We start from the raw sequence: 18509 nt of genomic DNA, 5'->3' as shown, positions 1-18509 counted from the left end.
TCACATCATTAGAAATAAGTGTGAACAATTTTGAGTTGTGTGTAAACGATGACAGCTGTGTTGTAGCTGGTTTAACTTTTTTCTGCCTGTGTTTAGCGTTTTGAAACATAACTGCATCACAGTGCGAAATGTGTTTAGAATTTTGCAAAAAGAGTGCAAGAGATTTGCAAACAGTGTTTTAACTACCTGAACTTGTTTAATGTTTTACAGAAAGAGTGATTTATTCAACAAATTGCTTTATGCTGTTGTGAATTCGTTTCAGAGAATGGGGTATTGTGTTTTAGCAATTCAGAAAAACTGTAATACAGCTTATTTTATACTGTTTTTACCATTTCTTAAAATACTGCCTACATTTATACTAGTTTAGCAAACATTCATGCCTCTTTTGATTCACAGGAGAATGTATATTTTTTTTAAATTTTGAAAAAAAAAAAAAACTATTTCAAAGTTTGCGTTCTCAGGCCACCAATACACCGTTGTCATGTAAATGAACGGCCAGAATGCATTAAAAGCTTTCTATTTTCAATTGAAAATGGTGTTGTGTAAGCAGCCCCCTTAATTACTGAATGATTTTTACAACAAAAATTAATCAATCAAAAACTTACTTAAGCTGGATAATGACTTTTTTTTAGAGCTGCTGTATAGCCTAAACAATCTTATTTGCATTAATTTCCTATTATCACAGTAAAGCTGCTTTGAAACATTCTGTAATGTAAAAAGCACTATATATATGTGACTTGACTAGAGACGACATTTTGTCTGCTGGAAATACATGCTTAGTTTTAATGTTATTTTAAGATGTCACCTCTGTCACCTCCCATGTACCCCCAGTTCGGGAACCACTGTCACTGTCACTGGATTTGTTGTCGATCAGGGAATCTCATCTCTGGTCATCGAGGTCCACTTTCCAGTCTTTAGTTCCAACCCTAATGAAACACACCTGAGCAAACAAATCAAAGTCTTCAGGATTACTAGAAAGTTGCGCGTAGGTGAGTTTAATTAAGTTTGGAAGTACACTCTGCAGGAAAGTGGATCTCGAGGGCCAGAGTTCAGAATCCCTGCTGTAGATGATAACCAGAACACAACTCAGTGTTAACAATGTAACATACTATTCTTCATTGTTTTATCATTTTGCACACTCTTTTATATACTATTTTATACATATAGTAGTGCAGTGACAAGTGATCCATGCAAGTATTCCATCCATGTGCATGTGTGAGTGTTTAAGACTTAGTTTCTCTAATTTGAGTGTGTAATCATATTTTAATACTGTGCATGCCTACAGAGATTTGCTATGTGTTTTTTTTTTTGTTTTTTTTTTTGTTTTGATGGATCAGTAAAGTCTACACACTGTATCTCCAGTCTACTGTACATAGTTCCAGCTTAACACTTCAGTGGTCTAAACACCACTGAAATTGCTGCTGAAGTTACCTGTCTCTCTGTGTGGGTTTAGCTCCAGCAGTGGCGCATTCAGCAGGAGGAAGCTGCGGAGTTGGAGGCTGCTCTTGCTGCTTATTGGCACAAAGAGGAAGAGGAGACATTGAGGAAAGAACAACAGAGAGAAAAAACTAGAAGAGCTCAACTGACACAGCAGGTAAATTTTAATGAAAACTTAAATGACAGTACATGTGATGTCATCATTATTTAAAGTCAGCATGAAAACCAAACTATTTCCATAATGTGATGTAATTTTAATAAAAACAGAATTATTGAATACAATTTGTATGAGCCATTTTCATTCATTTTAATTTTTATTAACACTTGTAAGTCATTATTACATTATCATTTATCAGAGCACTCTGAAAAACTCAGTGTAGTCCATTGTGAGCATTAGTAAAATACTTAGGGGAACCCCAAGGCTCTGTCCTCAGCCCATTAGCTTGATAAATGTAATGTGAATGTAAATTTGTGTGTGTGTTGCTGCTTCCCTTTACTTCCTACAGAGCTGTGTTTTGTCCCTGATTAATAACATTTATGAGAAAGAAATAGATTATACCGATCTTCGTACTTTCTCCATTCACACGACACATAAATTCATCTCTAAATGTCTACATAATTTTTAATCTAAAACTACACAAATGTCTGAAGTCTGTAAATTTATTTTTTTAGCTTATGGTTCAGTCAAAAAAAATTCTAGTTTAATACAAATCACATGGCTTTTTTTTCTTTCTCTCTCAGATAAATAGGTTCCATGAAGAGAAGCAGAGGAGAAGAGATGAGCAGAGAAAGAGGGATATGAAGAGGCTTGCAGAACTGAGAAGAGAGATGGAAGAACAGATGCAGAGAGATAAAGAAAGGTAAAGTACTTTGGTTGGAGAAACAATTTGACAAAAAAGGTAGCCTGATTAAAACCAGACCATTCTCAGTAGTAACTGAGTTATGGTCTGGCAAAGCTTCATTAATAACTCATTTCCAAAGGGGCGTCACCAACGGACGTCGCTCAAATGCCTCTGGGCGCAATTGGATAGACCTAAAACCAATCAGAGCGATCGTCATCGTGTAAAACCATATGCTGCGTCCCAATTCGCCTAAGTTAAACTACGCCGTAAAAGTATGTACTCTTTTTGTGAAGAAAAGGTATTTACTTTTGAATGTGTAGCAAAAAAGTAGGCAAGCTTTGGGACATACTACTTCGTCATCTTTATCGGACGGATCTGTCGCGTGCATCCTGTCACGTAAACTGCCCTGTCAATCATCTTGTCACAGTTAAAATCCTCTATTAAATCTAATTTAATTTCCTAACGTTTCGGAGAGAAATGTAGTAGCACGTTCATCTGCCAGTGGGTCTTTCATGGAGACTGTCCTCATGTGTTTGAATATAATAATGCATTTAAAAGTTGGTGCGCTTCACCAACGGACGTCGCTCAAATGCCTCTGGGCGCAATTGGATAGACAGAGCGATCATCAGAGCGATCATCATCGTGTAAAGCCCGCCTCAACGTTTCTGATTGGTGCCGCGATTTGGACGGATTAGAAATCGGATTGAATGGGCTTTTTGCCAGACTACTTGCAGAGCAAATCTAAATTTGCCGGAAGTTTGTCTGGGTTTTCCCAGGCTACAAAAAAGGCCAAATAACCAGCAAACCTTTAGTACCAGCCTTGCAGCTACAGATACTGTGGATCAGATAAACTATTATCATGAATCATATTATAAGAACAAAGATTTCATACATTTCCACCAAATATACGATCTGTATTCCTTTCAAGTCAAGTCATCTTCATTCATATAGCGCTTTTAACAATGTAGATTGTTTCAAAGCAGCTTTACAGAGATAAACGTATAATTTAAGGTAATATATATTGTTTTGGCTTTATAGCGGTTCTTTAATAAAGTTATTTTCCAGCTAAAGTTAGTTTTGATTGATTCGCTTCTGTCGCAACGATCATTTGTTATTAAATTAGGGGCCGCTAAGACGACACCATTCTCTCTACACAGACTTTAAACGCGAACCTGTGATAAACGCTGATGGCGTTCACATGCGCTTTAAGAATTGGTTCTATAGTTATGTGCATTTGAATATATGTGTGCAGGTTTGTAATTCCCTACAAACCAAGCCTAAACAAAGTACTGGTCTTTTCTTATAAATTTTGATAAAGAATTGTATTTTATTTTGTCACTTCGGGGTAGGTACGCGAAAACAAATTTTCCCGACAACGCTTTATCTGTAGAGTGGTAAAGGGATGCTCCATAGGGAGAGACTAGTTGGCACTTCAGTACTGCGTTGTCATCGGGTCCAGGCGAAGGTCCTTCGTCAGATCTGGATATGGCCTGGATCCGGCAGGCTGCAGGAAAACCTCGGGATAAACAAAGACACTAAAATTAGCGTAGATGCCATTCTTCTTATGATGTAACGAGTACATCAGGATTTATGGGAAGTGTTCCCGGTTCCGGCTGACCTAATCTATGCAGCCTAACATTGAATTATAGAAGTCTATAATGTATTATGTGAATGCTAGGTCAAAGAGATGTGTCTTTAATCTAGCTTTGAACTGACAGAGTGTGTCTGCTTCCCGGACAATGTTAAGAAGTCTTTCAAAATCTTGCCATTAAACAGTACAATTAATGTATGTTTTAACACATTTGTTTTAACAAGTTATTATGTAATAATACTGTTTATAGTATTATGTCAAATAAAAAATTTAAAATAAAATTGTATTCTTCTTATGTTTATTCAGGGAAAGAGTGGAAAAATGTTTAATTATCTTAAATATACATATATTCTTTTTTAAACTGTATTTTACTTTTTGCTTTCAATATTTTGAATCTACTAGGAAACTTTGTTGCTTATATAATGATCATGATTCCTCTAATTGAAAAACAACAACAACTTTTAAGCCTTTTCAGAGCAAATACAATATAGAGAAATACTGTATGCAGGATATTGTCAAAATGCTGACAAATGTAATCAGAATGTTATCATATAATTGTTTCAGCTGTATCATTGGTTGGATATGTTGTGCAGGGTGAAGTTCAGGAAAGAACTGTTACAGCAGAAGCTGCAGATGCATGAAATGAAAGAAAAACAAAAACAGAAGGATGATAAGGAGAGAGAGGAGAGACTACAAGCTTTATGCAACCAGGTACACACACATGCAGTTTGCACATGCATTTTACACTTGCAAATGCCCAGACACTCTTAAAGGGATAGTTCACCCAAAAATGAAAATTCTGTCATCATTTACTCTCCCTCAAGTTGTTCCAAACCTGTATGATTTGCTTTCTTCTGCTGAACACAAAAGAAGACATCCATAGTATTTTTTTCCTACTATGGAAGTAAATGGGGTCCATCAGTCGTTTGGTTACCGACTTTCTTCAAAATATCTTCTTTTGTGTTCAGCAGAAGAAAGAAAATCATACAGGTTTGGAACAACTTGAGGGAGAGTAAATGATGACAGAATTTTCATTTTTGGGTGAACTATCCCTTTAAAACTCTAATCTAATCTAATCTAATGATTTGTATCAGGGCCTAAGCCTAGGTTAGAGCATCATTTTTGTTAAGCAGTGACAGCTCTTTGTGCGTATTTGTTTGGTTTACAGGTCTCTAAAGTAGCTGAGGCCAATCCAGAGAGGATGATGGGAAACACAGAGGCATGGAGAGTACGTCAGCTTCCAGAAGAAGTCTTTGCTTTGCAAAAACCACTGTACCCGCTAAATACATACACAGATAAACAGGTAGCGCATGCACACAACACACACAGCACATACTGTAGATACCTATCGTACACACACATTCACCTCCCTCACACAAACACACATGAAGTCTTTTATTACACTAAGATCCAACCAACCTTTGTGTTGAACCAGAAGAAGAATCATGCCCATGAAATATAGGCTATTTTCAAAAACATTAGATGTTAACCTATAATTTATATTTCATATTTTAAATAAATTAAATAAATCATAAATAAATAATACATTAAATAAATTATTTTTATTCACCTTTTTCCTAACAAGCCTACCGCGTTTAGATTATAGGTGGCACTTCCGGTTTGGGGAAGTTCCACTCAAAAAGACTGAAACAAATCATTTCAAATCATACGTCACTTCAAAATACAGTAAATTCCGTATTATGATTTATTTTTATTTTTTTTAGAATGTATTAGTAAGTATATCCATCAGACTTTTGGTGGTGTGTGATACAGAATGGTAGCATAAGACACAGCTCTGATATCGGCCAAATATAATCCCCGAAATCCAAGTACATTAGAAATTGAAAAGGGGCAGAGAGTCCACGCTAGCGAAGTCGGCTCAAGGGAAGTTGGTGACGGTAAGGAAGATGGGGGCTCGATGGCTGCGCTCATCTCTATTCGCAAAGAGGTCGCATAAGCTTTATTTGAACAATCTAAGCGCATGGTCTAAAGCGCACGGCGCAAGTGCACTTAGGGCCCTATCATAAATCTGGCGCAATGCAGCGCCAGGCGCGACGCAAATGTTTTTTGTTAGTTTCAGCCCGACGCAGTTATCATTTTCACATCCAGCGCCACGTTGTTTAAATAACAAATGCATTTGCGCCAATTTGTGCGCCCATGAGCGTGCTGGTCTGAAAACGAGGTGTGTTCAGGCGCATTGTTTTCGCGTTGCTATTTTGAGGCAACTGAAATAGACTGCGCCATTGACCAACAAAAACCTGGTCTAAAGTCAATGGCGCAGTATTTTATTTTTATTTAAAGGGCGCATTAGTAATGTGCGCCTATAGGTGGGTCCACAAAGCACGTACAATCTGCTTATTAAACAAACAGTTGCACAGTTACAATATGGTGTCCCGTAGATGGTCTGCTTGCGCCCTTTAACTTCGCGCACGTTTGCGCTCTGGAGACGCGTTCAGTTTTTCCACTTTTTCCACAGCAAATTCCATCATGTAAATAGCGAATCCTCCATGGCTCGAGCGACGCGTAATACGGGACAAGCCGGATTCCACCAGATCTTTATGTACACAATATGAATCTTTTACATTGTAATCCTTTTATTTTTAATATTTGTCCAGTTTGTGTGCTGCTTAGAGCGTAGATCGGACCCAAAGAATCAAGTCCGACCCTACCCGAGCCCGTGCACGTTGTGTCCGAGCCTGGCCTGGCCCGACACATTAACTGTAATTATGAGCCCGAGCCTGATTTAAACCCGACAATTATTTTAATTGTCACAATTAAAGTATTAATTTTATTAAATTGAACAAGCACAACATTCAGCATTCAATCAAATATTCTTAAATATTTATTATTATTATTATTATTATTAATAATGTTATTTCAACATAATCTCTTGTTATTTCGACATAATATGTGTGCGTGCAACAAGCAAGATATGCATTTGTAAATTCGGTGATGCGTGCATTGATTTTTATTAATAAACTAGTGTTTTCTGTCAGTGTCGGCTGCAAAGATGAAGTTGACGATCGTCATCTCCATAGTGAACATGCCTATAGAGAGAAATGCACATCATGGATTACATAATCAGAGTAGCCTATTTCTTTTTGTTTTGAATTGTTTCGTTTAAATACATTTCAAGCTTTCTTTAGATATATTTCTCATGTCTGTGAGGGACATAAACTGAGTTTCAGTTAATTTATGATGAGATGCACTCCAGTTCACGTGCAATGCAACGTGCCTGCACGTTTAAGCCGGCGCCCCCATGTCATGATTATATTGTCTGCTGTATATTCTTATTTATTAAATCCAGGCAATTGGTTGACAAAAAATGATTCAAATTAAGATATAATTTATACAAAACGAAATTCACTTTAAAGAAAGGCTTTCTACTAAACAAAACTTAATGAAGTGGTCAAAATCATGTCTGACCCACTCCTTGTCTCTCGATATATTGCGCATCTTATCTTACTCGTGCTGTTCACTTTTCATAATCAACATAGATGGAAAAAAAGAACATAATATTTTAACAAATATGAAGCTAAATGCGCTTATTTAATGGCTACAACACGTATAGTAGGCCTACAGACTCTCTATTTGTACAAATTGCTGCACATTCATTTAATTCTGAATTTTGCACACATAAGTTGAAAGGCATTTATTTTTGCATAGTAAAACATATCTGCAACATTTATCAAGTTCACAGATAATTGTGCATGCATTTATTAATTATCTTAATGAATAATGCAACAAGGGCGAAGCATGTAAACTCCGTTGTTTGTTTATTCAGAATGGAATGGATCGCAAATGAAGAAACGTAAAAAAAAAAAAAAAAAACCGTGAACATTGATAAACACAGAAAATGAACAAGAATGAACTTTGGATGGCCTAGGAGGAGTAGGCCTACTACTCTAATATAATTCAACAAGGTTTTAGAATATAGAATATTTTTTAAGCAAAATAAATATTTTTAAAGCCTATTATCCCGGGCCCCGGTGTGATGCGTGCGAGTGGAGAAGACGCTGCGCATGACACGTGACATGTTGCATTTTGTAACACAAATGCTTGATCAAGGGCCCGGCCCGACCCGGCCCGAGGATAGTGACGGGAAATATCGGGCAGAGAATCTAAGCTCTAGTGCTGCTGTGCATCCCTGTGTGTGTAACAAGCATGTTGTGGACCCGCCTATAGGCTCATATTACTTACATATTACATATTACACACAGATGGCGATGATGGAACAGGAATGCAGCCATTTCCGGTAATCCTGTAAACAAAGCAGCTGCACTACTTTATGTTTCTGAACAGTATTTAAATGTTTCTAACAAGTCAAGTCACCTTTATTTTTATAGCGCTTTTTTACAATATAGATTGTTTAAAATCATCTTTACAGTGATAACAGGAAAATAATGCAACAAAGTTTGTTTCTGCTGTACAGCAGATCTAGAAGAAAAAAAAATTAACATCATCATCATAGTCCAGCTTAAGTAAGTTCAGTGATGGTTCATTTTTGTTGTAAAAAAGTTATTAATTTAGTTCATATGAATAAAACATCCTTTTTCAAAAATGGTTTTCTCCAGTTGTTTCTTTTGCTCTAAATAATGTAATGACATGAAAAAATACTAAATTCAAAAACCTCTTATAATTTGGCAGCAGGTATCTGCTGTCACTTTAAGACCTGACGCATGGATCCATTATACTGTCACACATGCGGGTTTACGTTCTCTTAAAACTTAACTGACGTGTTTACCTGAATACTCGCCAAGACCAGCATTTTGTCATTATTTTGTGTGTATTTGACTGTTTAAGCATAATATATAAAGTAGCGAAAAATAACAAAATTTAGTACAAGCCCGTATATGTGTGCACACTTTTGGAGGAATGAGTAAAATGATGCAGACAGAGGTCCGCCTGGGTCCGCCGGCCAAGTCGCCACCGTCGCCACAGTCGTCTGTTCCATGTTCGGTATTGTTTATGTGAATGTCATATTGCTATATCTATCTCCTAGTGTTTTCTCTTTGTTTAATAAATAAGTATTCTTTGTGTGTGTGTGTCTCATAGTTACTCCTATAATTTGTGCAAAGCGTCATGAAGTGTAGGAAAAATGTAGATAGTGGAATGGTGGACTATTTTACTTTTTTCACTTTTTCACAATTAAAATTTTCAATGTAATTATTTATTATATAATTAACAAATTCAAACTTTGATGTCTATGTCTAATCAGTTAGAACAAAGGTGCTGAAATTTACATACCTGTCTAGTTCAGTCATGAAACTCCAGAGGGCGCAGGCTGATAGGTCCTTTACATGCAATCTGCAAGCAGCCACATCATTACCGCATGGCACAAGATGATTGGTCTCTGCTGATCTCACAGCCAGTCCTTTATTTACTGCTCAACATTTAATAGTCTGGTTCAGTGTTTGTTGCTCAGGGTAGACCTGCCGGCGCAGTGATTCTGACTGTCATGTACATGGGACATTATGTTTCTGCCAATAATAATGGTTAACCTGTGATGACATTTTGGGACTCTGGCCTTTACAAAGTTATTGGCCAAGGCCAAACTCTGAAACAGCTTTTTTTTCCAGACTTTTGTTTCATAACATGGAGGTTTAATATCACATCCTGTAAACATAAAACTGAGATAAGTTACTGACTTTAACCTTGGTCATGTCAAATCAGATCACCCGGTCAACAGCAAATCCTGTTACAAAAAACATTTAACTATTAAAAGAATTCTATTTAATAGTTAAGTGCAGGTACTTCCCTGACTTTTGCTTGAGCATCTCACTTTGAAGGCTTGATCATGGTGACTTGTATGGATTTGCTATGAATCAATAATTCTATGAATAATTGAAAGATGCTCTTATCTTTTTTCTTCTTATTTTGTCTGTCTTTCAGATTGTGTCTGATCCCAGAGTTCGTATTGAACAGGCGCTGAGAACTGCTGGTCTCCATAACACCCCTTATGCAAAACTGATTCTGTCTGAGATCCAACCTCCAAAACCACCCAGACGAGACATGGAATCCACTGCCTTCAGAACCTGAACATTAAATAAATACATATATTAATCTTTTCACATATAACACATATATGTCTACCTAAAACTGGGCCACTAATCATTTTAAAATACTATAAAAACATATGTTCCACATGTTGGTGACTTTTTGAGCTGTCATATTTAAATTTTTAATGATTTTCAACCCTCTCTGACCCTTAGAATTAAATTAAAGTACATATTCCCACTGGACACTTTATTCCAGTGATATATTTATTTATCCCAGGTATATATATATATATATATATATATATATATATATATATACACTCACCTAAAGGATTATTAGGAACACCATACTAATAACTGTGTTTGACCCCCTTTCGCCTTCAGAACTGCCTTAATTATACGTGGCATTGATTCAACAAGGTGCTGAAAGCATTCTTTCGAAATGTTGGCCCAAACGGATAGCATCTTGCAGTTGATGGAGATTTGTGGGATGCACATCCAGGGCACGAAGCTCCCGTTCCACCACATCCCAAAGATGCTCTATTGGGTTGAGATCTGGTGACTGTGGGGGCCATTTTAGTACAGTGAACTCATTGTCATGTTCAAGAAACCAATTTGAAATGATTCAAGCTTTGTGACATGGTGCATTATCCTGCTGGAAGTAGCCATCAGAGGATGGGTACATGGTGGTCATAAAGGGATGGACATGGTCAGAAACAATGCTCAGGTAGGCCGTGGCATTTAAACGATGCCCAATTGGCACTAAGGGGCCTAAAGTGTGCCAAGAAAACATCCCCCACACCATTACACCACCACCACCAGCCTGCACAGTGGTAACAAAGGCATGATGGATCCATGTTCTCATTCTGTTTATGCCAAATTCTGACTCTACCATCTGAATGTCTCAACAGAAATCGAGACTCATCAGACCAGGCAACATTTTTCCAGTCTTCAACTGTCCAATTTTGGTGAGCTCGTGCAAATTGTAGCCTCTTTTTCCCATTTGTAGTGGAGATGAGTGGTACCCGGTGGGGTCTTTTGCTGTTGTAGCCCATCCGCCTCAAGGTTGTGCGTGTTGTGGCTTCACAAATGCTTTGCTGCATACCTCGGTTGTAACGAGTGGTTATTTCAGTCAAAGTTGCTCTTCTATCAGCTTGAATCAGTCGGCCCATCCTCCTCTGACCTCTAGCATCAACAAGGCATTTTCGCCCACAGGACTGCCGCATACTGGATGTTTTTCCCTTGTCACACCATTCTTTGTAAACCCTAGAAATGGTTGTGCGTGAAAATCCCAGTAACTGAGCAGATTGTGAAATACTCAGACCGGCCCGTCTGGCACCAACAACCATGCCACGCTCAAAATTGCTTAAATCACCTTTCTTTCACATTCTGACATTCAGTTTGGAGTTCAGGAGATTGTCTTGACCAGGACCACTCCCCTAAATGCATTGAAGCAACTGCCATGTGATTGGTTGATTAGATAATTGCAATAATGAGAAATTGAACAGGTGCTCCTAATAATCCTTTAGGTGAGTCGAGTGTATATATATATATATATATATATATATATATACAGTGAGGAAAATAAGTATTTGAACACCCTGCTATTTTGCAAGTTCTCCCACTTGGAAATCATGGAGGGGTCTGAAATTGTCATTGTAGGTGCATGTCCACTGTGAGAGACATAATCTAAAAAAAAAAAAAAATCCAGAAATCACAATATATGATTTTTTTAACTATTTATTTGTATGATACAGCTGCAAATAAGTATTTGAACACCTGTCTATCAGCTAGAATTCTGACCCTCAAAGACCTGTTAGTCTGCCTTTAAAATGTCCACCTCCACTCCATTATCCTTAATTAGATGCACCTGTTTGAGGTCGTTAGCTGCATAAAGACACCTGTCCACCCCATACAATCAGTAAGAATCCAACTACTAACATGGCCAAGACCAAAGAGCTGTCCAAAGACACTAGAGACAAAATTTTACACCTCCACAAGGCTGAAAAGGGCTACGAGGAAATTGCCAAGCAGCTTGGTGAAAAAAGGTCCACTGTTGGAGCAATCATTCGAAAATGGAAGAAGCTAAACATGACTGTCAATCTCCCTCGGACTGGGGCTCCATGCAAGATCTCACCTCGTGGGGTCTCAATGATCCTAAGAAAGGTGAGAAATCAGCCCAGAACTACACGGGAGGAGCTGGTCAATGACCTGAAAAGAGCTGGGACCACAGGTTACTGTTGGTAATACACTAAGACCTCATGGTTTGAAATCATGCATGGCACGGAAGGTTCCCCTGCTTAAACCAGCACATGTCAAGGCCCGTCTTAAGTTTGCCAATGACCATTTGGATGATCCAGATGAGTCATGGGAGAAAGTCATGTGGTCAGATGAGACCAAAATAGAACTTTTTGGCCATAATTCCACTAAACGTGTTTGGAGGAAGAAGAATGATGAGTACCATCCCAAGAACACCATCCCTACTGTGAAGCATGGGGGTGGTAGCATCATGCTTTGGGGGTGTTTTTCTGCACATGGGACAGGGCGACTGCACTGTATTAAGGAGAGGATGACTCTCATCCGGGGACCGGGGCCATGTATTGCGAGATTTTGGGGAACAACCTCCTTCCCTCAGTTAGAGCATTGAAGATGGGTCGAGGCTGGGTCTTCCAACATGACAATGACCCGAAGCACACAGCCAGGATAACCAAGGAGTGGCTCTGTAAGAAGCATATCAAGGTTCTGGCGTGGCCTAGCCAGTCTCCAGACCTAAACCCAACAGAGAATCTTTGGAGGGAGCTCAAACTCCGTGTTTCTCAGCGACAGCCCAGAAACCTGACTGATCTAGAGAAGATCTGTGTGCACTGTAAAAAAAATTGTTGGTTTAACTTAAAAAATTAAGTAACCTGGTTGCCTTAAAATTTTAAGTTCATTGAAATTGAAAAATTGAGTTAATACAACAAAGGAGATTGATTTAATCATCAGAAACTCAAAATATTATGTTATCTGAACCACATAAATTAAAAGTTGTTTAATCCACAAAGTTGATTTGACAAAAGAAAAAATGTTTTTTTTTACAGTGTGGAGGAGTGGGCCAAAATCCCTCCTGCAGTGTGTGCAAACCTGGTGAAAAACTACAGGAAACGTTTGACCTCTGTAATTGCAAACAAAGGCTACTGTACCAAATATTAACATTGATTTTCTCAGGTGTTCAAATACTTATTTGCAGCTGTATCATACAAATAAATAGTTAAAAAATCATACATTGTGATTTCGGGATTTTTTTTTTAGATTATGTCTCTCACAGTGGACATGCACCTACGATGACAATTTCAGACCCCTCCATGATTTCTAAGTGGGAGAACTTGCAAAATAGCAGGGTGTTCAAATACTTATTTTCCTCACTGTATATATATATATGCATGCCTGCAGTTGTCAGTCCACGTCGTAAAGTAAATATATAAGTAAATATATTGGAATTTTACAATGACATAGACCTTTAAAAAAGGTATTGCCTGTATCACTGCAATTTAAATGTAGCTAGTCGAGTTTGTCTTTCTTCGTCTCATCTTTGGTATCGCTATATGTGTAAAGTATTTTTGAAATGTGATTTAAATAGATCCACTAATTAGTTTAATTGATTAGGGAAAACTGAATAGAATTAGCTGTAGATGTAATACTTGAATTATTATACAATTTATGTGTTGTATGTCATGTTTTATGTTAGAGGTCAAGCTGCTTTATAAGATGAACAGATTGAATTTAGGCTTTTATTCACATTTATATGACCGTGTTTACCTGAATACTCGCCAAGACCAGGGCTGCGTTCAGCCCCGACAAAACGTTGCACAACGTTTTTTAAACATAAACGGTGATGCGTTGAACACACTGTTCTGATGACGCAAGAGTTGCAACTATGGCAGCTGAGAAGGCCATTCTTTGTGTTCTTTGTGAAGAATTTTCGGAGCCTGATGAAGTCGGTATAAATATGTGTTTAATACTACAAAATATGCCCAATGTTACAGTTACTGCACTTGCCGCCCAGAACAAAAGAGAACATCCCAATCGAGTGAAGGGATTTGTGGAAACTGAAATGGAAGCACACATCTTACCTAATTCAGACTAAAACACATCTATTTAGCCTCACATACTGACTTTATTTGTAGTTCATACTGTTTTAATACTCTGTATTTTCTTTCTCATTTTTAGGAAAAAACACTTAATTACCATTGTTTATTTCTATACCAAATGTCATACACTTGCAATGAAGCTAAAATACATCATTATGTTGATATCCTATATTTTTACAATAAAACTTACGACAAACATGTCTTCTAATATCCTCAGTTGTTGCGTATACCGAGCTGCATCTAACACATTTGTAAATTACTTTCCTTGAACCCATTGTGCGAGTTCACTTTTATACCGCTTGCTTTATATACATGTTGCTGCTGATTGGACTGCAGTTCTGACACACCCACCAAACAAGTATCTCAAACCCCGGTGCACGCCGTTTCCAGGAAACATGACGTTCAACCCGGAAACCGTAGCAAAACGTTGCGCACCGTTTTGAACTTGAATGTGCCCCAGCATTTTGTCATTATTTTGTGTGTATTTGACTGTTTAAGCATAATATATAAAGCAGCGAAAATGACGTTCATTCTTGTGTTCCGCAGCACATTTGAGCTTGTAACGAGTGGAAATATGTGTGGCCCCTTTAAGAGCTGTGCGCTCCCTGTTAAACGGTCTGCACTCTGTATGGTATTGACAACCGCGCCTCGAATCCCCATGTATGCGGGTAATTTTTGTTTGGAGATCATTTTGTTTTAGTCTTGTTTTGTTTGTTTGGTAACGCTGTGGACGGTGGAGCCTGGGACGGACAATTGGCCGAGTTCGATTGGAGAAATAAAACGCGAGTTGTTGTTAAATGTCAATCGCCTCCGTGAGTCTGTCTGGCCTAATAACTTTGTGAGCTATCCATATTTTCTTCCCTCCTGACACAACGTTACAAGTGGCGCCCGAACATTTTATCTCTGGCCTTGGATCTAAAGCGAGGTTTTACACGGATGCTGAGGCGGTTTGTGATGGACGACGCCGAAATGCTGTGATCCTCCAGCCGGACATGTGTGAGTTTACACGAGGCAAATTTCACTGCGTAAAGAGGGAACGGCCCGAGTCGCCTGACGACGCTGTAGCGGACATTTTGTGTTGAGGATATTTGTTCACATTCAAGTGGATTTAAGTCGTCCTAGATACAATCTTCGTGAATCTGATGTGTGCACGTAGGATTGTGGTTCGTTGAGGTAACGTTAATAGGAAATTCAACTGTTAGTGAACTTTGACTGTTTCAAGGATTCAGGCCTGGTTGCTACGTTCATTTGTGTTCATTTGCTGGAACTGAATGTTGAACTGTTTGAATTGAACTTGAGAAACTTTTTTTGCACTTGATTTTTTCCTGAACTTCTACTATATTTTGAGTTGTCGTTGGGTAATAACAACTCGACGCTCGCACTGTGTTGCTCATCGAAGGAACTGAAAAAAAACAACAACAAAAAACAAAACAAGATAAGACAATTAATGGACTCTGAGCATCGCTGACACCCAAAGAAGTTCTATAGGCATCCACAAGAATAAGCCAGTCATCAGGTAGAATTTTCCCATCATTCCCAAACACTGGGGGTTCCTATATGATATTGAACTTGTCACTGGTATTGAAAAAAAATTGTACAAATGCTGGATTTATTGTTATATGGTTAATTTTTTTTTCAGAGGGTATCCAATTGTTTAGTTCATTTGTTTTGCTAGATTATACAGTAAATTAGTGCAATTGGAATTGTTTGTTAAATTATATTGTGCCAATTCAGAGTTTTGAATTTCATATTGACAAACTGATTTTGATACAATGGCCAGACGTGTTGATGACGAGACTGATTTATTTGACCAATCTGCATGCTTTGAGTTTCCTCCCAGACGGAGAGTGCCAGGGTCGGGCGAGCGCCTGGAGACACAGGTTGAGTCGTTAAAAGAGGAAGTGGAAATGCTGCGGAGGTGCCTGAGTGAGTCTCTTGATCTACAAAGAGGTATTATTGACCGTTGCACAGAAAACTTGCAGGTACCTGCTTCATACCAATTGCCTTCTCAGGTCAGGCCTGTTGCTTCGTCTACTCCACATGCTCAATCACCAACTGATCAAATAAAGGGGCCTTGGTCCTTTGGAGTTGAAATGAATGCCAGAACCGAAAATGCGCTTGGACGGGCTCAAAGCTCTCTTGATTTGAATAATGCAACCAGGACTTTGGCCTCCGTCTTGCATCAATCAAGACTGGAACCCCCAGTGTTTGGGAATGATGGGAAAATTCTACCTGATGACTGGCTTATTCTTGTGGATGCCTATAGAACTTCTTTGGGTGTCAGCGATGCTCAGATCTTGCTTGAATTACCACGTTTCTTAGCTAAAGAGCCCAGGAAGTGGTTTACGGTACTGAGTTCACATGTCACATCCTGGACACAGTTCTGTACCCTGTTTAAGACTGTGTTTCTTCCAGCGGATAACCAAGAGCGTGTCTGGAGAGGTATTCTTGACCGTGTACAAGCTCAAGGAGAACCATTTCCAACGTTTGTAGCACACTTGTTATCTGAATTCAAGAAACTAAAGTCTCCACCACCAGAACAAGAGCAGATTGATCTTATCTGCAAGCATGCGCTTGAGCGCTACAGAGTTGCGTTGTACGGCGCACGAATTACTTCAGTCATCGACCTCTTGATGTGTGCCCACGAGCTGCACTCCGCTCTCGGCCCTGACAGCCGTGAGGAACCAGTGTTGCAGAAAAGCAAAAACAGACGAGAGACTTATTGTTTCAAATGTTCTGCGCCTGGTTTTACCTCGAGAAACTGTCCAAACTGTAACTTTGCGCAACAGACTGTGCCTTTTCCAGCCGCTGACAAACAGACAAGTCCAGTTTCGAATGAGTCACGGAACCCTGAGGAGGATACTAAAGCCATGTCATACGAAGACAGGGAGGAGCAAAAGCACACTTCTGTTCGGGAGAAGGTAAACTTCAGAGGGGGGAGGACGTTTCACAGAGGCAATCCTCCCTCCAGAAGATAAATGCGCCTCACCCTTGTCTTATGTCCTCGCCTGAGCCGCTTATCCTTGGACATGTGGAGGACCGTGCTTCTCCTTCATTTTGGAATACACCATTTATTGTTAAGGTCAATTTCTGTCATAAGGCCATCGACGCAGCGCTGGACACCGGTGCCTCACTTTCAGCGGTTCGTACAAATATGATTTCGGATGTCTTGCGACATTCTCAGAAGGTTCAACCTTGGACTTTTCCCCCAATTCAGCTTGCAAACAGTGCTGCTTGCACTCCGACTGGTGTTGTCTGGTTAAACATTGGCCTCCAGGGAAAAAATTTCTACCATAGATTTGTCATTATCCCTGATCTTTCCTCTCCACTCATCTTAGGGATGGATTTTATGCTGCGAGCATCAGTCAGCATTCACATCCCATCAAGGACAGTGACCCTGGGTGAATCTACATACCAAGAGGTTTTGAGTGAGTGGTTGGAGGCACCTGAGTTTGGAAGCTTAATGTTTTTAAATGTCTGCCAGTCTGCCTTGGATGAGAAAGTTGAGAGAGCTTGTCTGAAAAGGGAAGAAAAAGGGAAATTGTTGGACCTTCTTAAAGACTTTTGGAGCCTGTTTGATGGACACCTGGGGCACACTTCATTGGGGGAGCACGTAATCAACACTGGTGAAGCAAAACCAGTTCACCTTCCGCCATACCGGAGCTCACCAGCCAAGAAAAAAATCATTGAAGAACAGATTCAGATGATGCTGGAAGAAGACATCATCGAACCATCTTCCAGTCCATGGGCTGCACCTGTGGTAATTGTCAAGAAGCCATGTGGAGACAACAGGTTTTGTGTTGACTACAGAGGCCTTAATCACCTGACGCTTAAGGATTCATACCCACTTCCCAGAGTCGACGAATCGTTGGATTTCCTGGCTCGTGGAAAATTTCTTACTACTTTTGATTTGGCTCGGGGGTACTGGCAGGTGTCGGTAGAGGAAAAGTCAAGGCCAAAGACAGCATTCGCATCACACTGTGGCCTTTTTCAATTCAAAGTACTTCCTTTTGGGCTTAGTAACGCCCCGGCCACGTTTCAGAGAGTAATGAACAATGTCCTTGCTGGATTGGTTTACAAGTGCTGTGCAGTGTACTTGGATGATATTGTCGTTGTATCCCCAACCTTTGAACAACACTTGGAAGATCTCCGGGAAGTCCTTTCTAGGCTTGAGTCAGCTGGTCTTACTCTCAAGCTAGATAAGTGTCAGTTCTGCTTGAGTGAACTCATCTTCCTAGGATACAGGGTCACTCCGGATGGTATTTCTCCTGATCCGAGAAAGGTGGAAGCGGTCACAGAGTTCAGGACGCCGACGGATGTGAAACAAGTGAGAGGATTTCTCGGCCTCACAAGTTATTACAGGCGATTCATTCCAAGTTATGCACAAAAGGCTGAGTCACTTTTTAAGCTCACCAGAAAGGAAACTCCGTTCAACTGGGACGACGGTTGTCAGGCTTCGATGGATTACTTGAAAAACTGCCTTACGTCTGAACCCATTCTGTGCCTCCCG

General features: G+C 39.3%; 1 protein-coding gene across 1 annotated transcript in view; it reads left to right on the top strand.

Annotated features, from left to right (window-relative positions):
- The window catches only part of LOC308691838 (coiled-coil domain-containing protein 148-like), a gene marked incomplete at its 5' end in the record, with an annotated part of 188327 nt that extends 178288 nt beyond the window's left edge, over window positions 1-10039 (top strand). The window contains 5 exons of the mRNA XM_081367401.1: window positions 1454-1594; window positions 2179-2297; window positions 4464-4581; window positions 5039-5173; window positions 9763-10039. Of these exons, the coding sequence (XP_081223527.1) occupies window positions 1454-1594; window positions 2179-2297; window positions 4464-4581; window positions 5039-5173; window positions 9763-9909 (660 nt within the window). The 3' untranslated portion in view covers window positions 9910-10039. The remainder of the gene's footprint in view (window positions 1-1453; window positions 1595-2178; window positions 2298-4463; window positions 4582-5038; window positions 5174-9762) is intronic.
- Window positions 10040-18509: the final 8470 nt, after the last annotated feature.

This window comes from Scardinius erythrophthalmus (assembly GCF_964197995.2).
Source record: "Scardinius erythrophthalmus genome assembly, chromosome: 6".
NCBI classification, from domain to species: domain Eukaryota; kingdom Metazoa; phylum Chordata; class Actinopteri; order Cypriniformes; family Leuciscidae; genus Scardinius; species Scardinius erythrophthalmus.
The sequence above is the reverse complement of the archived record's forward strand: the minus strand, read 5'-3'. Positions and strand labels throughout refer to the sequence as shown.